The sequence below is a fragment of the Halichoeres trimaculatus genome, unplaced genomic scaffold, assembly GCF_033239565.1.
Source record: "Halichoeres trimaculatus isolate MK-OKI-2021-1 unplaced genomic scaffold, fHalTri1.1 fHalTri1_scaffold_1, whole genome shotgun sequence".
NCBI lineage: Eukaryota > Metazoa > Chordata > Actinopteri > Labriformes > Labridae > Halichoeres > Halichoeres trimaculatus.
Genome location: NW_027437179.1, coordinates 42,790,748 through 42,814,104, shown reverse-complemented (window position 1 = coordinate 42,814,104; position 23,357 = coordinate 42,790,748). Strand labels below are relative to the sequence as shown.

The 23,357-nt window shown below is 40.6% G+C and overlaps 1 protein-coding gene across 16 annotated transcripts in view; it reads right to left on the bottom strand.

The window, feature by feature from the left end:
• ptprt (protein tyrosine phosphatase receptor type T) overlaps window positions 1–23,357 on the bottom strand; it is a 486,185-nt gene that overhangs the window by 95,627 nt on the left and 367,201 nt on the right. For all 16 annotated transcript variants that reach the window (XM_074668102.1, XM_074668200.1, XM_074668208.1 and 13 more), the window contains 2 exons: window positions 19,293–19,373; window positions 16,355–16,390 (listed from right to left, as the gene is read on the bottom strand). In XM_074668102.1, coding sequence (XP_074524203.1) covers window positions 16,355–16,390; window positions 19,293–19,373 — 117 coding nt within the window. The remainder of the gene's footprint in view (window positions 1–16,354; window positions 16,391–19,292; window positions 19,374–23,357) is intronic.

Below are 23,357 nucleotides of genomic sequence, written 5' to 3'. Positions count from 1 at the left end.
TCTGATTGGCCAGCACTCTGGGCAGAGCTTAAGGTCAGGCCTTGGTGTTTGAGACCTACATACCAGCCAACATGCTAACTGCCTCACAGACTGACAGACCAGCTAACATGCTAATCAACTCAGAGACTGACAGGCCAGCTAACATGCTAACTGACTCACAGACTGACAGGACAGCTAACATGCTAACTGACTCACAGACTAACAGGACAGCTAACATGCTAACTTACTCAGAGACTGACAGGCCAGCTAACATGCTAAATTACTCAGAGACTGACAGGCCAGCTAACATGCTAACTAACTCAGAGACTGACAGGCCAGCTAACATGCTAACTGACTCAGAGACTGACAGGCCAGCTTACATGCTAACTGACTCACAGACTGACAAGACAGCTCACATGCTAACTTACCCAGAGACTGACAGGCCAGCTAACATGCTAACTTACTCAGAGACTGACAGGCCAGCTAACATGCTAACTGACTCAGAGACTGACAGGCCAGCTAACATGCTTACTTAGCGACTGACAGGACAGCTAACATGCTAACTGACTCACAGACTGACAGGGCAGCTCACATGCTAACTGACTCAGAGACTGACAGGCCAGCTAACATGCTAACTGACTCACAGACCGACAGGCCAGCTAACATGCTAACTGACTCACAGACTGACAAGAAGGCCCACATGCTAACTTACTCAGAGACTGACAGGCCAGCTAACACGCTAACTGACTCAGAGACTGACAGGCCAGCTAACATGCTAACTGACTCAGAGACTGACAGGCCAGCTAACATGCTAACTGACTCAGAGACTGACAGGCCAGCTAACATGCTAACTTACTCAGAGACTGACAGGCCAGCTAACATGCTAACTTACTCAGAGACTGACAGGCCAGCTAACATGCTAACTTACTCAGAGACTGACAGGCCAGCTAACATGCTAACTTACTCAGAGACTGACAGGCCAGCTAACATGCTTACTTAGCGACTGACAGGACAGCTAACATGCTAACTGACTCACAGACTGACAGGGCAGCTCACATGCTAACTGACTCTCAGACTGACAGGCCAGCTAACATGCTAACTGACTCAAAGACTGACAGGCCAGCTAACATGCTAACTGACTCACAGACCGACAGGCCAGCTAACATGTTAATTGACTCGCAGACCGAAAGGCCAGCTAACATGCTAACTGACTCACAGACTGACAAGACAGCTAACATGCTAATCGACTAACAGACTGACAGGCCAGCTAACATGCTAACTGACTCACAGACTGACAAGACAGCCCACATGCTAACTGACTCTCAGACTGACAGGCCAGCTAACATGCTAACTGACTCACAGACTGACAGGACAGCTAACATGCTAACTGACTCACAGACTGACAGGGCAGCTCACATGCTAACTGACTCTCAGACTGACAGGCCAGCTAACATGCTAACTGACTCAGAGACTGACAGGCCAGCTAACATGCTAACTGACTCACAGACCGACAGGGCAGCTAACTTGCTAACTGACTTACAGACAGACAGGCCAGCTAACATGTTAATTGACTCGCAAACTGACAGTACAGCTAACATGCTAACTGACTCACAGACTGACAGGCCAGCTAACATGCTAACTGACAGGCTAATACTGATGCTGAATCTGTAGAGAAATCCCAAATCTGAGACCGTATGCCAAAGTCAAAACTACTTTTCTGAATTCAGCACATTTGACATCTTTCCTCTAAAAGAGCCAAGACTGCAAATTGACTCAGAGTCTGAAAATGAGGATCAATTCCTCTGCAGACATTTGAGATTGAAGGTTAAGAGCGAGACATAAATATCATCAGAGAGTTTCTGATTTCTTTAAGAGGGAGGTGAGCTCTCTTTTTGTTCTCCTCTTTCTGTTCGTCTCTGAAGCACAGGGCCAAGTTCAGCCTCATTTTTACCGCCTGGCTGCTCGAAACGTCTCCTGTAAGGATGAGACACGGCTCTGGTATCTGAAACACGCTACAGTGGGAAAGAGAGCAGCCAGTGACTGAAGGCTGAAACCAAAAAGAGCTGCTGAAGAGTTTATCCAGAGAAAGAAGAGATGCAGAGACAGAAATTTGAAGGAAAAAATGAAAATGTGAAAAGAAAAACAAAGATATGAAGCCTATAAGGGGCTGCAGGTGAAGAAACTGGAATGATTGCATAAACCTATGATAATTTTAGACCATGAAAGGCACAGGGGGGGACTCAGGTTGTGAAAAGTGAGTTTTGTAAAACCACTTGAGCTTGTATGTACGGAAGCCCATTTCCCCCAGTTAAAAAAATAATTATTATTTTATTAACAATAATTAAAAAAAAGTCAAAAGTATCAGATAATTATGCCATAATTATGAGATAAAAAATATAATAACAAAATAAAAAGTTGAAATTATGAAACAAAAAAGAAAATTGTGAGATTAGGGTCAAAAATATGACATAAGAAATCATAAATATGGGTTTAAAAAAATCAAAATTATGAGATAGAAAGTCGAAACATTGAGAAAATAGCCATTATTATGAGATCAAGATTCATAATTGCAAGATAAAAAAAACTAAATTAATGAGATAAAAAGATAAAAAGTCATACTTATAAAATAAAAAGTGGAAACATTTAGGAAAAAATACACGATGATGAGATAAAATATTTTTGAAGGGATTAAAAGTCACAATTATGAGATAAATAGTAATAATTATGAGACCAAAAAAAACTATTTTTGAGATAAAAAGTCATATTCATGAGATATTTAAGTCATAATTATGAGATAAAAATAAAAAAAAAAATTAAAAAATGAAATTATATGGTGCTATACTGCATTCACCCCCCCCCCCCCCCCCCAAAAAAAAAAAAAAAAAAAGAAAAGAAATAAAAAAATCATTTTTTTATAAGCTAGCATCTCATAAATAAAACTGAATTTCTAGTTCTTTTTTTTATTATTTTTATTTTCCGTTTCCGTGTTTCATGAGATATTATCTCATTAGAACAAAATTAGGTAAGATCTGTTTTTATGAGATATTATCTAATAAGAACAGGACTTACTGAAAAGTAAAGGAATTTTTATCAAATAATTTTGACTTTTTTTCTAATAACAAGGAATCTTTATCTCATAATGATGTCTTTATTTTCCCATCATTTCCACTTTTTTCTTTTCTTCTTTTTTTTTTTTTTCAAAAAAACTGGCATCAATGGGCTTCCGTATAACTGGCTCTGATTCTGTGCTGCAGACACTAACATAAAAACATTTCGGAGATACCACATTGGTTCATTGGTTATAGAAAGATAATGGACAGTACCATCGGCTTCTTTCATTTTAGGCCATTTGCAAACTTTGTGTTCAGTGTTTCTGTGTAATCTGCTGCAACAAGACCTCAGAATAAGCTCTGGATCCTCAACTTTAAGATCAGAGACTTTTCTTTTGTTTTAAACTGTTGAAGCCTGAGCACACTCGGTGAGAACTGAGCCTGAATATGAAGGACTGGAAGAGAAGACAGATGGAATCAGAGATGAAACAGAGACAGAGAAAGAAAGAGGAGGCAAAGGGGAGCCGAGCAGCAGAAGTGATAAGCGGAGGAAGAGACAGAGGCTGCAGAATACATATATCTGGACCACAGGTCGCAGGGATCATACCGTCTAGACGGTGTACAGAGTTCACCTCAGTGAAACCTCAGAAAGTGTGCAGGCCTGCTGCTGTGCATGCTGCACCAAAAATCTGAGCGCATGAGCCGGAGAAAGGGAAGAAACAGAGATATGTGAGTGTGTAGGAGGATGTTTGCATCTTAGTTACCTACACAGTGATCTGTGAAGTCACTGAGCAGCTGCTCAGCAGACAGACAAATCCTGCTCCACAGGAGAGTTTCTCATCTCAGGAGTCAGAGCCGGACACATCTCACACATTACTGAAGCAGGATTACCTCCTCATCCTCCTCAGAAAGGGAGGAAGGGAGGCGGTGTTTACCTGCAGCTGCTCCGTTTGTTACCGTTACAGTCTGTATTTACGGGGAACGTTAGGGAGGTGTGACAGATCAGGGTACATGATTAGTTCCATACTTATATCTGTCAAATAAAACAAGCTGATCCATGCTTCTCCTCTGATCGTACACCTCTCCAGTTAATGAACAGGAGAGCGCAGACTCCTCCGTTTGTTTATTTGTTCATTAGCAGAGTTAGCAGGAAATCAAGTTTTGAGGACACATATGAATCATTTTCTTTTTGCATAATCTCTGACAGCTGTTGGGTCATGCTATGATATTGTTTTGTATCTCTGAGATATGAATCATCAACTCTGAATTTCTGCAGAAAACATTCAGAAACAAGAGAGAGTATGGGCGCTCATTTCACAACAGATGATGCACAAGCATCTTCCTGACAGATCCAACCTAGAAGAGACTATCAGATCAGTTTTAGCCTGTTTGATATTGTTACAATTATGTTTCACTATTTATTTATTTGTATTTATTTGTTTTTATTTTATTCATCTTAATTATTCATTTATCGACCTATTTATTTATTTGTATTTATTTTCATTGTATTAATTTATATCTATTCATTTTTATTTATTTATTTATGAAATTATTTCTATTCATTTCTATTTTATTTATTTATTTAATTTTTTATTTATTTCTATTCATTTCTATTTCATTTTATTCATTTTTATTTCTATTTGTTTTTATTTATTTATTCATTTATTTATTTCTATTCATTTTTATTTTATTTATTTTTTATTTCTATTTATTTTTTTATTTTATTTATTCAATTAATTCTATTCATTTTTATTTTATTTATTCATTTATTTATTTCTATTCATTTTAGAATATTTTATTTACTTATTTATTTATTATATATATATATATATTTATATATATATATATATATATATATATATATATATATATATATATATATATATATATATATATATATATATATATATATATATATATATATATATATATATATAATTTATTTTTTTTTCAGATATAAAAGTCTGCTTGGGACTAAAACGAGATTTTTATGCAATAATGACATCATCACATAGGTATCTCCGAACAGCACGGACCTCAAACACCAAGGTCTGCTCCCCACAGGCCTCCAATCAGAGGGAAAGAGGTTTATGCTAACACAGTTCCCACCAAGCTGTTCAGTTCAGTTTGTCTCAGTACGTCACACATTTTGTGACATTTCCTTTGACTAAAACCGGGACAGGTCCCTGATTTACCGACCCGTACCGTCCCACTTTTTTGTACCCTTCTGTTGGGGTACTGGACTAAACCAATCAGGCTCCAGGAGGTGGAGCTAGAAACACTGCAGTCTGTTGACTGGTGGAAAGAATGGTCACTTCTGGTGTGACTCTGGCTTCCAAACTGTACTGATCCAAACCAGACCGCTTGGTGGAAACAGGGCTTTAGAGAGACAGAAGAAGGTCCCAGACTGAGGAGTTCATGGATTTCCACCTTGATGATGATCCTCTTGATATATTTTGCTTTACTTTGAAAATAACTGGTTGTTTTAATGTGGTTTCTGTTCTCAACTTCCTGTTCTGCTTGATCTGCTTTGTGCAAATTGATGCATCACTGCTCCAGCATCCTTCAAAAAGAGAAGGCTTGTGTTTCTGATTTGGAGCCTACAACCACCCGAGATCTGTAAGGGGGCACCAGAGGGACCAGATAAAGACTCAGTCCAATCAAACTATGAGGAGAAGGATGAGGTTGTTTCCTCCAAACTAGCACACCAAGCAGAGCGCACACTGTGACTGAACGACCAGTGGATGTGGAGAGACGCTGTGAGAGCCGTCAGCAGAGATGTGGCTGGATAAAGAGCACGGGGTTCAATCTTCAGCGAGCACATAAAGGTTAAAAATGACTGTCTCTCCACCCGGCTCTCACCTTCAATTACCCCACACTGCCACATTATGGCCAAACAGAATGACTACCATTAGCCATAATCACCTTACATGCGGCCTAATGCTATGCTGAAGCAGACTGGGGGAAATAATTGCCTTTCAGTAATGCTGTGGAAAAACTACTTGGAACACAAGCAGAGCTGTGGGTAGGAATTATGAGCTTTGTACTCCAGAGGTGACTGTGGACCACTTTCCTCTGTGCTGCAGAGCTGTTGTTGCTGAAGTGTTTGGAGGGCGGTGCGCCTTCACAACGGCCACAAAGAGACACAAAGGTGCCGCTTTGCAGAGGTCTGACTGATTCCTCTCTCTGATTCAGACACAGCTCCAGGATTCTCCAGGTTTTATCAAACATGCGTGGTGGTTTCCTTTCTCCCTGCTCTGTTTCTCCTCTCTGAAATGGACCAGCGTCACTCCTATTTTTACCCCCTCACTCCACAGGAACCTTTACAGAAGCAGAGCCTGAACACGCATGTATTTTCAACCCTAACCCTGTTATTTCAGTCAAATCACAGCTGTACTCTGCATCCAGCTATAACAGGATTATATAAAAACAACCATAAACGTTAGCATGATAAAATTACAGGGTAAAACTTTTTTTTTTTTTTTCCATTTTATTATTATAAAAAAAAACACAAGATGAAGACTAAGCTGGAGCAGGAAGCAGATATCTGTCTTCTCAAGACAAAGGGTCTGCAAAATCTACTTTCATAGGAGCTATTCTACCTCAGCTCTGCAAAAAGAACATAATGCAGGAGCCACAAAATCTAATAAATAAATGTATAAAAAATTTAAACATTGTACAAAATCTACTGAATAATTTTCTAAATAAGTTATTTTTGTTTATAAATCTATACATGTGATATTTCAGTTTTTTTTTTAATAGAATTGCAAATTTGTCTTTTCTTAGAAATGAAAAAAAAAAAAAAAAATATATATATATATATATATATATATATATATATATATATATATATATATATATATATATATATATATATATATATATATATATATATATATATATATATAAATTTCATGAATTTGCAAAATTAAAGACATTTCAGTAAATTCCAATTTTTTTCAAAAATTTGCTATTTTTTTCCAAAAAGAATAAATCCAAAAAATATGCTAAAATTTTTTAAAATTCAAAAAATTTGAAATTTCAAAACTTTGAAAACAATTTTAAAATACAAAAAAAAATAAATAAATAATGAAAAAAAAAAAAATAATCATAATAATAAATTGGAGTGCAGATTCACCCTTGGGCACGTGGACCAGGTCCAAATCCGACACTCTTGCCCTTTTTCCTGCTTTATCCACTTTTCTCTCTACTAGCTTGTTAAAGGCATAAAAGCCCAAAATAATAAGAAAAAAAAGAAAAAATATATATCTTTTTAATTCAAGTTTGCTACATTTTAAAAAAATAATGTCAAAATTGTCAAAAGAATGCAAATATTTTTTTTTAAATTGAAAAGCTTTATTCAGCTTTATTAAGCTTTATCAATACCCTCTGTAAGAAAAATGTATTTTTTTTTATTTCAATAATATTTTTTAAAGCTACAAGGAGTCGCTGCAAAGGAGTCAAAGAGCCACATGTGGCTCCAGAGCCACAGGTTGAAGACCCTTACCTTAAAACTAATAAACAACATGTGGTCTTGGGGCAAACTTTAAACTTGAGACAGCTATAGCGCTACACCCATCAGACAGATTAATTTTACAATAAGATACACACTATTCAGATCACGGTACGATATTTATCACAATGCTCAGCCAACGATTCAATTCAATACGATTTTATAATAAACTGTTAATATTCAGGAGCTACACTATGGAAGCCATAGATGGCCAAAACACTCAACTTAAAAAAAAAAAAAGAAAGTAATAGAACAACTGCATGACATGCCTGTAAAAGGCAGCACCAACTCAATTCAGTTCAGTTTCAGCAGGTAAGCACGCAGAGGTGAAGAACGATTAGCTTTTAGCCTAACGTTAGCCAATGCTCTCCAAGATCAGTTAGAAAATAAAAATAAAATAAATAAATTATAACATTTCAGTTGAATTGAAATTTTGGAAAATTTTGAAAAACTTTATTAAGTGTTCAAAACTTCATTTTATTTTTTTAAACCGTCCATTTAAATGAAATTAAATGTTGAAGTTTGTATTTTTTCTAAATTTTGACGCCAATATTTTCATGAATATGGGCTGCAAATATCGGTTATTGGTCTACCAAATTTTTTCAGGCCTGCTTCCTCTGTTTGTTTTGTTTTTGTTTAACCAAAAATCTGATTTCTGCTGATCATTTTCACCACATTGTTTTACATTTCTGCCATTCTTACAGTAACCTTGGAGGTTTTCTCCTCGTTAACTGAAGAGCGCTGAGGTAAATGCCGTCCTGTGGAGCCTTGTTGCTTTCAGACTTTGCTCCAGCCACAGCTCCATTATTATCTGTTATTACCCATTATTGGAGGACTAACCTCGTCTTTAAGGGTTTGAGGCTCGTGCCTTTGTGTTCATTTCTCTATAAATGTGTGTGTTCTTTAATAACTACAAAAAGATCCTGATCCAGATAAAGAAAAAGACGTCTGTGCTCACAGCAGCATCAGCAGCATCAGCCGCAGCAGCAGCAGCCGCTGCACGTCGTCCTTGGCCGGGCACAAAAGGCTGACGCTTGCTTTGTGAGCTGGCGGAGAACAGCGTTGCGTAACCTTTTAACATACATCAGTGTCTGGGAAATTGATTTTTAGAGGAAAACGTGTTTGCACATGAAATGCACGCTACGCTGCGGCGGCTTTCCACTGATCCACTGGATTTATGTGGCATCAGTGTTAACACTGTGCAGGGTGTGCATACGGATAACTGCTGCCGCGTACTTCTCTGCATCTTCCAACTTTCTGACGTGTCCTTGTCTCCCCCGCGCAGAGATTTGAGCTCCTGTGTATGCTGCTGCTGTATGTGTGAGTGCTTACGTTAGCCAGACAGAAACTTTGTGTGAGAAATCCTTCTTCATAGCTCAGAAAACACCGAGCTAAGGCTGTAAAGACGGTTCACACACACTCTCTGAGCCAAACTGCTTTGCTCACTGGATTTACCTGGACCCCTCTTCCTGTCTACCTCCATGTCTCCTTCATCATCGACTTATTGTCTTCCTCCTCTCTGCTCTTCCAAACCCTCACATGAGGAGGAATGTGATGAAATGATTAAGATGGGACTGTCCTGGTTTGGCTCCCCTCCTTTTTTCGATATCAGTTTGTGTGTCAGAGTTTGCTGCTCTTTCCTGTGGTGTTCCTCAGGGTTTTGTTCTGGGCCCGATTTTATTCGTTTTGCATTTGCTGCCCTTGAGCCACATTATCAGCCAATTCAAAGGTGTATCTGATCACTTTAACACAGATGATAAACAGCTGTATGTGTCATTAAGCCTGATGACAAACTGATTCCTTGAAGTCTGAGTGCCATGAAGGACGGGATGGCTCCCAACTTCCTGCAGCTAACGATGGCAAGACTTAGGAGCTCATTATTGGCTCTGAAACTGCAGCTTCCCAGGTTTCTCAGTGTGTTGGTTCCCTCTCTGTCCAGACTAATCCCAGAAATCTTGGTGTTATATTCAATCAGTCTATGTCCTTCAATCACCACATCAAACAGTTGTCCCTTCACATTTCTTCCATTTACCAAACATTTCTAAACTTAGCTCTGCTGTTTCACACTCTGAACAGGAAATGATCATGCGTCCCTTTGTTTTTTCCCGTCTAGATTATTGTAATACACTTTCCACCCGCCTCAGTACGTCCTCTCTCCACCATCTTCACACATTGAACAAATCTTTTTTACTTTGTATGGTTCATTGTTGGTCGTGGACACCAAACTTTTTGTGTCTTCAGTGATATTTTTACTACTTTTTCTCCTGTGTTTGTCTGGAGATCCTACATGTAACCATGGCTGCATTGTTTACATGTGAACTCAGCTGTTAGCAGCCTGTAGCATGTCAATGCTAACTGGCGCTAGGCCGGATGTTTCCCACAAGGTGAGGAGAAGGAGGTGAGTACGACATGCTGTGAGCTAAGAAGTGACGACATGGACCTGTCCTTCCATCCATCGTTATTGGGAACGTAAGATCTATCTCCAATAAGATGGACGAGCTAGCTGTGCTAACCCAGCAACAGAGGGAATACCAGAGGGCAGAGTAGCATCATGCTATTCACAGACATGGCTAACAGAGCTAACAGCAGACAGGGTCCAGGAGACAGAGACTGAACAGACTGCTGAAGAAGCTCAGTCCTGGACCCTGTGGAGGTGGAGGCTGGCTGACTGGACAATGATGGACAAGCTGTCAGCATCTATTTTCTTATGGAGCTTTTTACACTTTCTATACACTTTCTTACTTTGGTTTTCTTGATTGCTGCTGTGACTTCAATTTTGTTGTACTTGTTACAATGACAATAAAGTTTCCAATTTTTTTTTTTCTCAGTTAAACTTGAATGAATTGCATTGAGTTGAAAGCCTTTAATTAATAAGATGTCTTCAAGACACAAAAACCTGTCTGGGAGCACCCTGTGTCATGTTTTAAGACATGAGGGGCATCTTCAAATTTTTGTCTCAAGACGTCTTTGTGAACAAAAATATCTTGAGACGGTTTGATTTTGGTTTTAAGACGTCTTAAGACGCTTTATGGCTGGGTATGGATCTTCATATTTTTTCCTGTGAAGCACCTTGTCATTCTCTCCTATGAAAGCTTCTTTTTTTAAAATTAAATTTACTCACTTCCCTACTCCAACAAGTATCAGTGTTAAAAAAAAAAAAAAAAAAAACAACACAATGCCTGTTTTTATTCTCATGTTGTTTTTTTCTTCCTTTTTCAGCCTCCAGTACAAACCGTACTCATCTGTGTTATTTCCTCTGCATTTATTGGAAAAGTCTTTAGACAGAAATCCTCACAGGTAGAGGCTAATTATTCCACAGGTAATGAAATGAATGAAATGTGCAAACAATGTACCTGAAGATGCTTCTAGAAACACCTGCAGAGCGAATAAAAGCAGCTCAGAAACTCGTCTGCTGAGCCTCTTCCTGTCCTTTTATTTCCCCGTACATCCACACCCCCTCCTCCTCTTCACGGCCTTGGACGGCGACCATGATGAAGATGATAATGATGGAAACTCGCTTGGTGGTCAATTTGAAGGTCCTCCACGCACTAATTTACAGCTCCAATCAATAAAATAATTGCAATGCTCAGCATTAGCCGCAGATCGCCTCTGGTGCTGAGGCTGGATGATGTTTATGGATGGATGGATGGAGCGAAAGGAGAGAAGAAATGAGAGGATGAAAGACGGGCTCAGGGGGGTATGGTGGGGTAACTTACTCACTGAATCAATTACCCCCTAAAGTGGAGATGGATTCAGACGGAGGAGGAGGAGGAGGAGAAGGAGGAGGAGGAGATGGACGGAGCAGCAGATTGTGTTAGCGATGATTAGATAGAGACAGAGAGAAATGGATATAAAGACGACCAGTGGAGGACGAGATGGATCTGTGTTATTGAAAACTGAGGAAGAACTCATGAGAGGACCACAGGAAGCCTTTAAACTCAGACCAGTCCCCCCAGAGACCAGATCAGTTTCAGGTGATGGTCCATAGATCCTGAGGTTAGAAAAACCCAAACCAGGATTCTTTGTTTTTTTAACCAAACCAGTAAACTCGTCCGTCTCACAGAGCGTAGGAATCATTTCATGGATAATAAAAAATATGAAATGTTTCTAAAAGAGCTTTATTTTGACAAGTTTTCCAGATATCACTGATTTATCTTTGTCATCAGACACGTCAGAGTGAAAGAGGAAAAAAAGAGACGTCCAAGTGGATGGTGTGATTAAATGTGAAATAGGGGAGATGGATGGATTAAACAGAAACCAAAGACCACTGTAGTAGAGAGGGGAGTTCAGAGAATGGAAGGATGGATGGATGGATGGATGGATGGATGGATGGATGGATGGATGGATGGATGGATGGATGGATGGATGAAACAGTGGATGGATGGATGGTTGGATGGATGGATGGATGGATGGATGGATGGTTGGATGGATGGATGGTTGGATGGATGGATGGATGGATGGATGGATGGATTAGACAGTAAATAAAGTGATGAAACAATGTATAGATGGATGAGACAGTGGATGAAACAGTTGAAAGATGGTTGGATGAAAGAATGATGGATGGAACAGAGGATGGATGGATTAGACAGTAGATGACAGTAGATGGATGAAACAGTGGATGGATGGATGGATGGATGGATGGATGGATGGATGGATGGATGGATGGATGGATGAAACAGTGGATGGATGGATGGATGGTTGGATGGATGGATGGATGGATGGATGGATGGATGGATGGATGGATGGATGGATGAAACAGTGGATGGATGGATGGATTAATGGATGGATGGATGGATGGATGGATGGTTGGATGGATGGATGGATGGATGGATGGATGGATGGATGGATGGATGGATGGATGGATGGATGGATGAAACAGTGGATGGATGGATGGATGGATGGATGGATGGATGGATGAAACAGTGGATGGATGGATGGATTAATGGATGGATGGATGGATGGATGGATGGTTGGATGGATGGATGGATGGATGGATTGATGGATGGATGGATGGATGGATGGATGGATGGATGGATGGATGGATGGATGGATGGATGGATGGATGAAACAGCGGAAAAATGGTTGGATGGATGGATGGATGATATATGGATGGATGGATGGATGGATGAAACAGTGGATGGATGTGACAGTAGATGGTTGGATGAAACAGTAGATGGATGGATGGATGAAAAGGGGGATGGATGGATGGCTGGATGATATATGGAACAGAGGATGGATGGATGAATCAGTGGATGGATGGATGGATGGATGGATGGATGGATGGATGGATGGATGGATTGATGAAACAGTGGAAAAATGGTTGGATGGATGGATGAAACAGTGGATGGATGGATGGATGGTTGGATGGATGGATGGATGGATGGATGGATGGATGGATGGATGGATGGATGAAACAGTGGATGGATGGATGGATTAATGGATGGATGGATGGATGGATGGATGGTTGGATGGATGGATGGATGGATGGATGGATGGATGGATGGATGGATGGATGGATGGATGGATGGATGGATGAAACAGTGGATGGATGGATGGATTAATGGATGGATGGATGGATGGATGGATGGTTGGATGGATGGATGGATGGATGGATTGATGGATGGATGGATGGATGGATGGATGGATGGATGGATGGATGGATGGATGGATGGATGGATGGATGGATGGATGAAACAGCGGAAAAATGGTTGGATGGATGGATGGATGATATATGGATGGATGGATGGATGGATGAAACAGTGGATGGATGTGACAGTAGATGGTTGGATGAAACAGTAGATGGATGGATGGATGAAAAGGGGGATGGATGGATGGCTGGATGATATATGGAACAGAGGATGGATGGATGAATCAGTGGATGGATGGATGGATGGATGGATGGATGGATGGATGGATGGATGGATGGATTGATGAAACAGTGGAAAAATGGTTGGATGGATGGATGAAACAGTGGATGGATGAGTGAGACAGTGAAATGAAGGACGTGCTGATTGAAGGTGTAGATTTGACAGATTTGATCAGAAAAGCTGAAATTTGCTGTTTATGCCCCCCTCTCATCTTTCCTCCATCCTTTCCTTCATCCTTTCCTCCATCCTTTCCTCCATCCTTTCCTCCATCCCTCCTCTGTCTGCTCTGAGCTCCTCATTTCCTCTACGTTAGTGATGAAGCTTTTTTTCTTCTTTTTGTCTAATTGTAGAGAACAGATGGTTCCACAAAGCGCTAACGTCACTCTGTGAAGATGTATGACAGCAGATTTATCTGACTGCACGAGTTGCTCAAGCGTCCTTTTACATTCTGCTTCATCATGTCTTCATCTGCATCAGCAAACGGCGCAGAGACCTGCACCGCCTGATCCTCCTGTTCCTGATCCTCCTGTTCCTGAATCATAGTAAAAAAAAACCTGAGAGGGAGGAGGCAGCGCTGGATGGTACGAGCGTTTATTCGTCTTCCATCTTTCTGTCTGTCTGTCTGTGTTTCCTGGGCAGTAAACGCATCACCTCCGCAGGTCGAACCAGGGCGCAGCTGATTTACAACACGACTTTGACGGATGATAAATTCAACAAACTAAGAAGAAGAAACAGACATCACCAGGTAGAGAGACAGAGGGGGGTAGAAGATGAAGCAGAAAAACAAGAACAAGAGAAGAAAACAGTTGACAGGAAAAAGTCCATTTAGCTTCTTGCATTACAGAAATTAAGGTATGGATTTAAAATATCAGATTATCATAAGTAGGTTTTAAAGAAGGATGCTCTGGGATCAGGGTTTGCCAAACTGTGGATGAAATAAACAGAACTAAACAGAACTAAACAGAACGATGAGGAGGAAATGCAGATTTGTTTTGGCTCAAACAGATCCTCTGAAAAAGTGAAAGTCCAACTCAGACCAAAGATTTAGAGTCAAACTCAACCTTAAACTACAGTTAAGTCTTAGCTCTGTGGTTTTAGGCAGCTCTTAAAGACACAATCTGCTGTTTCAACCACTGAATTTTTTCATCTCTTTTTCATCATCTTTGTATTTGGAGTGGATCATTACTTTGTATGGTTCATTGTTGGTCATGGACACCAAACTTTTTGTGTCTTCAGTGATATTTTTACTACTTTTTCTCTTGTATTTGTCTGGAGATCCTACATGTAACCATGGCTGCATTGTTTACATGTGAAATCAGCTGTTAGCAGCCTGTAGCATGTCAAAGCTAACTGGTGCTATGCCGGATGTTTCCCACAAGGTGAGGAGAAGGAGGTGAGGAAGACATGCTGGTTCTCTGGTGTGAGCTAAGAAGTGACGACATGGACCTGGACGAGCTAGCTGTGCTAGCCCAGCAACAGAGGGGATACCACAGGGCAGAGTAGCATCATGCTATCCACAGACATGGCTAACAGAGCTAACAGCAGACACCAAGGCCACATGTGAAGAGCTTCACCTGCTGTGAGCAGACAGGATCCAGGAGACAGAGACTGAACAGACTGCTGTGTCCTGCAGTTCCCCTCCGAAACACATGGGGGCAGTGTGGTCTGTGTGGTTCTGTCAGATACAGTTTTTTTCTGTCTTATTTTTTCTTCCACAGGGACTCTGATCATACTCTGTTAAACCCAAAGCTGTTTTGTGTTGAGACGATGTGCGGGGAAGCGATCCAACTCAGCGGACCAATCACAGTGCTTGTGGTCATATCGATGTGTAGGTACATTTAAGAGGATGCCAAAGATCAAAGTGAACAAGTTTACTAAATTTGTGAAGAAGAAGCAAAGACCAGGCTCTGGAGGTTTTGGAGAAAAGCCTCAAGTGGACACTCAAAGAACTGCAGTTTGGAGGTCTGATTGTCAGCTATTCAACAGCTGAGGCTACATGAGGCGCTAATTAGCAAACAAAGCTAAACAAAGGACTAAAAATGGAGGATCTGGGCATCAACGTCTAGTATTTGGTTTTAAGAACGAGCAAAGGAACACAGTGTGGCTTAACTACAAATTATGAGGCTGAGATCAGAGATTAAAGAAACCTTTCTGCTTCTTAAATCCTGAATTACTGAGTTCAGAAAGGCAAAAAGTAAAATTAGATGATTCAAAATGGGAAAGATGAAATTTAGACTGAGCCAGAGAGAGAATAAGAGAAGACAGAGGAAGAGGAGGAAGAGAAAGGAGGATGAGAGGAGGTGTGTCGGGGAGACGAGGTGACAGCCGGCTGAGGAGTATGATCACAGGAAACACAAACACCGTCATAAAGGAGAGCAGACAAATGTCATACAGCACTTACGCCTCTCTGTGTGTGTGTGTGTGTGTGTGTGAGTGTGTGTGTGTGTGTGTGTGTGTGAGTGTGTGTGTGTGTGTGTGTGAAGCGGTCAGTACGTGTCACACTCTGGCAGCAGTCAGCGCCAACCTTCCTGGCAGAGCGCGGCTCAATCTGGCCAACAGACGGAGAGAGAAGGAGGACAAATGAAGAGACGGAGACGGATAGAAGGTTCTGGAAAATAGTTCTGACATTTCGCTCTGCCCATGTGTAAACTGTGTGTGTATATGTAACGGTGTGTGTGTGTGTGTGTTGCACATGGAGGGCGTTTGTCTCCATGCGTGTCTGACACGTCACCTTAACGTGTGAAACGTCTCCTCCTGACCTTTAGCTTCACTCGTTTCTTCGAGCGAACACATCAACACAAAGACGCACACAGGAAAGAGCTACCGTGATGGTTATGAAAGAGCGTGAGGTCAAAGGTCAGCCGTGGATATGGTGTTCGATCGATACAAGAGGAAAATGTTCAGAAAAGAAAGAACTTGGAGCTGGATGAACAGTCTGTACTCACCGATGGAGGTCGTGGCAGGAACTGGTTCTTTGGACACTGCAAACAAAACCAACATCTTCATTTAGAAACAGATCGACTCAGAGGACATGTGAACAGTAAATCTGACCCCAGCTGTGATGGTCCTGGTTTAGTTCCCCTGGTTTAGTTCCTCCTAACCAACAGTGTGAATGTGTCTCTGTCAGCTCCCGGTGTTCCAGTTTAAAGAGTGACCCTGTAAACTGGAGACCTTCAGATGAACGTGTCAGAGGATATCCAGACAAACTAAGGCCTCAGGAAACATGGGCGCCAAACATGCTAAAGTGGCCTTTTGAGAGCCAACCATGCACTAAAATGCCCTCTTACGAGGAAAATGTGTGCTTAAGTGCCTTCTTAGGCCCTAAACCGCACTTAAGTTCCCTCTGGAGCACCAAATTGAGCAAAAAAGTTTCCCATTGGGGCCAAACGTACACTAACGTGCTCTCTTAGGGGAAAATCATCCATTGAGGTGCCCTCTTGTGCGCCAAAAAATTTGGGAAAGGGCCCTCAAAAATGAACAAAAATGCCCATTGGAGTCAAACAGGTACTATAGTGACCTCTTAGGCCCCAAACCACGCTTAAGTGCCCTCTTAGGTACCAAAACCATTTGTGACAAAATGTTTCCTTGGGTGGCAAAAAATAAAAAAAAACACTAAAGTGTTCTCTAAATAGCCCAATATGTGCTTAAATGCCCTCTTTGGAGCCAAAACATTAGGGTAAGTGCCTTCTAGGGAGCCAAACGTGCACTCTAGTGCCTCCTTAGGCCCCAAAGTGCCCTTTTGGACACCAAAATGCATGCTAATGTGACCTCTCTGAAGCCCAATGTGACATTAAGTGCACTTTTAGGACTCAAACCATGGAAAATTGCACTATTACTAGCCAAGCATGCAATACAATGCACTTGCGGGAGTCAAATTTGTGCTTAAGTGCCTTCTTAGGCCCTAAACTGTGCTTAAGTTCTGTCTTGGGCACCAACTTGCATGAGAAAGTGTCCCATTGGAGCAAAAAATAACCCGAAGTTCCCTCTTAGGAGCCAAAATGTTTGAGACACTATCTTCTTGAGAGCTAAACATGAGCTTTGACACCCTTTTTGGAGCAAAACGTGCACTGTAGTGCTCTCTTAGGATGCAAACCATGCTTGTGTGCCCTCCTGGACACCAAATTGTGTGCAAAAGTGTCCCATTGAAGCAAAACGTACACTGAAGTGCTCTCTTAGGGGACAAACATCTATTGAGTTGCCCTCTTCTGCACCAAAACATCTGGGAAAGTGCCCCCTTCAGAGCCAAAGAAGCTTAAGTTCCCCCTTAGGAGTCAGAGTATTTGAGAAAGTGTCTTCTTGAAATCTAAACATGAGCTTTGACGCCCTCTTTGGAGCCTCTATGTGCCCTCTTGAGTTGCAAACTGCGCGTAAGTGCCCCTGAGTACACCAAATTGCGCACAAATGTTTCCCATTGGAGCCAAACGTACGCTAAAATGCTCTCTTAGGTGACAAAAGTGCATTGAGGTGCCCTCTTTAGAACCGAGTATGAGCTAAAATGTCCTCTTTGGAGCCAAAAAGGCACTGTAGTGCCCTCTTCAGCCCCAAACTGCTCTTAAGTGCCTTCTTGAGCATGTGATAAAAAGTCCTTTTGGGTGGCAAAAAACACTTAAGTGTTTTCTTGGTAGCCAGATGTGTGCTTAAGGGCCCTCCTGTGAGCCAAAACATTTGGGAAAGTGCCCTCGAGAGCCAAACATACACTCTAGTGCCACCTTAGGCCCCAAACCACGCTCAAGTGCCCTCTTGAGCACCAAATTGCATGACAAAATGTCCTCTTGAGTGGCAAAAAACACACTTAAGTGTTTTCTTGGTAGCCAGATGTGTGCTTAAGTGCCCTCTAGGGAGCCATACATGAACATTAGTGTCACCTTAGGCCCCAAAGTGCCCTTTAGTGCCCTCTTGGACACCAAAATGCATGTCAAAGTGACCTCTTGGGAGCCAAAGGTGAGCTTAAGTGCACTTTTAGGACTCAAACTGTGGAAAAGTGCTCTCTTTTACATCGACTGTTAGCTAAAGTGCCCTATCAGGAGCCAAAGCAGGTTCAAACGTGTCTGTATGGGCACCAAAATGCATATTAAACGCCCTCGAGGAGGACGAATGTGATGTTTAGTGCTGTCTTGAGCCAAAACATGGACTAAAGTGCCCCCTTAGGAGCAAAAAACGAGTGCTTAAGTGCCCTGAAAAACACGCAGTTTAGTCCCTCTTCAGTTTCTTGTTCTGTCCCTGCCCTTCAAACAGTCCGTGCACACCAATACGAGTTTCTGTCCAACAAACATCCACTAAGAGTTCTTGTTTTACTTTGTGACAGGTTTTCACAGGACAGAGACCCATATCCCAAAGAGATTTACTTTTTAAAGCTGGAACCAGCCGTCATATCGTCGCCTGTGAAGCCACAAAAAAACTCCCCTGACAAAAACAGTAATTCTACCTCTCAGAGTCTACATCTACAAGGCTGATGTTTGGTTTGTTTTTGATTGGCACGGACGTCTAAAACCGATGGTTTAGTCCATAACGGTGCTTTTATCACTCGCTGTACTGGGCTCTTCTGTTCCCTGGGAGGTAAAACAACAGGTTTTAAAATGTGATGCGGTCGGGTTTAGGAGGGCTGGTTTCACTGCTGGTTGTGGTTCAGAAACATCACCACCCTTTCAAAATAAAAGCTCTATCTTTGCAGATAAACACTGAGAAAATAAAACCTGAGCTTCTCAGAGCGAAAAGAGGAAATGCTCGTGCCTCAGTCTGCACACAGGGTGGTTTGTGGACCTGAGTTTGTCCAGTTGTGGTTTCAGCAGCAGGCAGCGCTCCAGCTCTCCAGGCGCCTGCAGCATCCTCTAAAATGATGTGTGTGTTTCTGTACAGTGTGTGTGTGTGTGTTTAGGTGTGTACCTGAGTAGTAGGAATTCAGCAGGGATTTGCTCTGCAGCGTCTTGCTTCCCTGCACAGAGAAGGAGCACGGAGAGGGGGAGGCTGCAGAGGAGACAGAGAGGTGAAAATAAGGTGAGCCAGCGAGGAAACAAGGAGGCAAAGAGGAGACGAGAGGTGGGACGGGATTAACAGGAACAATGCGGGCTCAGATTAAAGGAAGGGAGAGGTGGGATGAAAAACAAGAGGTGAAGGAAACAGGAGGAGATGATGAGGACAGGAGGTGAACTCGCAGAGGGAGGAGTTAGTTCAGTGAACTCAGCTGAAACAAACCACAGGAATCAATCACCAGAGGACACAATTAACAATGAAAACATACACAAAGAGCGATCAATACTCCATATTCAACAGCAGGAGGAACAATCCGATAACACTAATGGCACAGTCCTCGCTGCTCCTATTGGATTTCCAAACATAAAAGTTGTTCCGTCTCAACGAGCGTACGCCAAATACGCCGTTCCCCCGATGGCGCTCGATAAATATGATTACATGAGTCTGTGGCTGGCGTGGAGGCGATGGTTGGTGCTAACAGACGGGGTTAACTAACAGTGCATGAGAAAAGGGGCAGAACAGGGTGAAATATGAGTGTTTTCCAGATGACATGTTCTACGAAATCAATAAACGCCACTTCAGACACAAACAGCTTTAACAACAATGGTGAGATGGATTCAATCGTTTTCAGGGTGAACAGCAGAGTTTAGTGAGTTTACTCCAATTAATCAGTGGGTAAACTAACTCATAAAGAGAACAAACAGCTTAAAATAAGCTTTATGCTGATCAATGACTGGAAAGTTAAAAAGAAATCACTCTGCTCTCGTATGATGTTCAGTGACATGAATCTGTTTGATTGAAAAGAAGTTTGTCCAAAGTTAAAATGGGGTTAAACCTCCAGCGTGCAGCACCAACCCTGATCACCAACCTCTACTGACTGTTTTCAGGAAAAAGTAGACCTGGTCTTAGAGACTACAAATGTGTTCTTCCTCCTGTCGGGTTAGATCAGGGGTTTGCAATCTTAACTTTCATAGAAGCTATTTTTCCTCAGCTCACCTGGATTAAAGTCATTCAGGAGCCACAAAATCTACTTTATCTTCATAATGAAGACAAAAAAGTGTGTATAAAATTCTGAACTTAGAAGAACTCCAGTAAATCATCATCTAAATGAGAAGTGTTTTGAATTAACGAAATTGTACATGTGGTGTCTAAGGTTTTGGTTTTGTTTTGTTTTGTTTTTCTAACGAATTTGCAAAAATTATAAAAAATAATAACTAAAAAATTTGCACAAAGTAAAAAAAAATGTTTAAAACTGGCAGAAAAATTGACACAAAATAACAGCAAAAAATCAAAAGGACATGAAATTTCAAAAAGAAAAGAAAAAGAAAAAAAGAAAAAAAAAAAAATCATTTTATTTTCAAATTTCCAAAACTTGAAACATTAAGAAAAACACTAGAATTTCAAAAAAAGAAGAAGAAGAAGAAGAAGAAGAAGAAGAAGAAGAAGAAGAAGAAGAAGAAGAGAAAATTAATAATAATTAAAAAAAGATTTTAAACTTAAAAAACCTGGAAAAAAAAATTTAAATAATGAAATTCTAAAATAATAAAAATCTGAAAAACAAAATTAAATGTCAAAGATTTCAAATACGGCAGCTAGGATAGGCCGCAGCCATATGCGACCCTGAACAGGATAAGGGGTATTTTAAAAACTGAAATTTTAAAAATTTGTAAAATCGAAAAATAAATGAACAAAATTATGAATTGGGGAAAACTGATCATTTTTGAAAGAGTACTTGAATTTGATAACATAATATTGCTTAACTCATAATTCTTTGTTGCTGTTTGCCAATGTCTTGCGACAAAGCAATCATGTATATTAAGCAAGCAGTTTATTGAATCCATCCACACAGAATTGAAATCTGTATTTTCTTCCAGAAAATACAGTTAGTTATCTTACCAGGGTTTTTTTAATAATCTTTTTTAAATTTAATTTAATTAAATTTAATTTAATTTAATTTAATTTAATTTAATTTAATTTAATTTAATTTAATTTAATTTATCTTATCTTATTTTATTCTTTTTTATTTTATTTTATTTTATCTTACCAGGGTTTTTTAATCATCTTTTTTTTAATTTAATTTAATTTAATTTAATTATTTTATTTTATGTCATTTATTTTATGTACAGTGCATGTTCTTATCTCTTCAGGCCCATTAATGCTCAATGTAAAATACGTATACAGAATGAGCCCTATGTCTGTGCTCTGTGCTCATTTCATCTGTATTTCTGCACGTTTCTAGAAAGCTTACAGATACTGAATGTGGTATTTAAATAAACTTGCTAAAATGTTGTGCAGTCAAAGTGGCACACCTGGTCCAGTATGTCAGGTAGAGATGAAAAGTTCCCTCTTAGAGAGGAGGAACCAGTCAGCTGACCAGGAGCCGCTGAGCGACTTATCTTCACCTCCTGTTTCCTCCTCATCGTTAAACCTCCTGGGAGGTTTCTCTTTAAACGCACAGTCAAACAAACAGCAGCGTAAAGACCGACACAGACCTCAGACAGTGTTTATAATTTCACTAATGTCTTCACAATGACAACTTCTCCATGTGAAAATTAGCCCCCCAAAACCTAATCCTCATTCATATTCTGTTTGCTCTTCTGTTTTCTGGTACAATAGCTCAATTTCCCTACAGCGCATAATTTAAGTTTTATCTCTGCTGTCCTCTCCTTCCTCCCTCCTCTCCTCCTCCTCTCCTCCTCTCCTCCTCTCCTTAAAACCTCCAAACACAACATATTTTCTCCTCTTCTGTGATAAAATCCCTCTCGTCTCACGCGTACAGGCGCTGTATGCTAATACGCCGTGAAAAGAGGCTCAACTTTAATACAGTGAGGAGTGTACCTGCATACCAACAGGAATCTGCTTTGACAGCAAAGTGCTGCGGAGATAACTGGTGACTGGGTGAGAATGCAATAACACACAAAGGTTATTTGCTCTGCGAGGGTCCGTCCTCTGAAATATCACCGGGTCCTCTGCCTTGTGTCAGCGTTTTCTGGCTCTCATTAAGACTGATCCTGGATCTGTGACCATCTATATGTTACAGAAGTGTGTGAGTGTGTGTGTTTCTTTCATCTTCGAGTGTTCGCGAGGCTTTAAAAGAGCCACAGAAAACAGCTAATGGCACCAGATTTAGTCTCTCATGAAGGAGGAGCCGCACAGCAGAGCCCGGTTTGGTATTTCTGTCCAGCGCAGCCATTAAATCTGCAAAAACCAGGACGAAGGGTGCATCCACTATCACATCAAGCTGTTATAAAAAGATGGGATGCCTGGCTCCTTTGAAATTCTAACTTCATGTCATCCATCCCCAAAATCTTAATCTGATGCCAAAACTCTATTTGGCCCAAAGCAAGGTCGAGACATCTCCGCCTCAGAGCAAAAACAATCCATAACTTATAAAATAACCATTACATTTCCATACATCAAGCTCCAGCTGACAGGTTCCTCCTTCTTTTCCCAAACACCGTCCGAGTACAGACTGTAAAACAAGTCCGCTTGGCAAATCTGGCCCCAGTGGTGGATGCAGCACCGTTATGAGACCCTGAGACAGGAGGTTTGGGACGTCCCTTTTTCTTATCTTTGGGCTAAAACTTTTTTTGGAAATGCAGGATTGAGATAAGTACTCTGTCTCTGACTGTGCGTCCTTCAGAGTTATCCAAACTCCACACTCCACACTCTTAGAAATTCCCCCTGTTAAAAAACAGTAAACAACTGGCAGTAGGGTTGCCAGGAATTTACTGTAAAATTAACAGTATATTGCTGTTGCTGAAATTTACAGTATGCTATTGTTTTTATAAATACAGCAAGGAGCTGTTATTTTAAACCTTAACAGTAAATTACTGTTGATAAGATTAGCAGTTAATTACCGTTTATATACAGTTTTTCTAACGAGGTATATTTACAGTTTCTTACTGAGATTTGTAGCATAATACAAGACCTGGCTGTTAATTAAATTCCTTCTAGTAAAATTGAAAATATATTTAT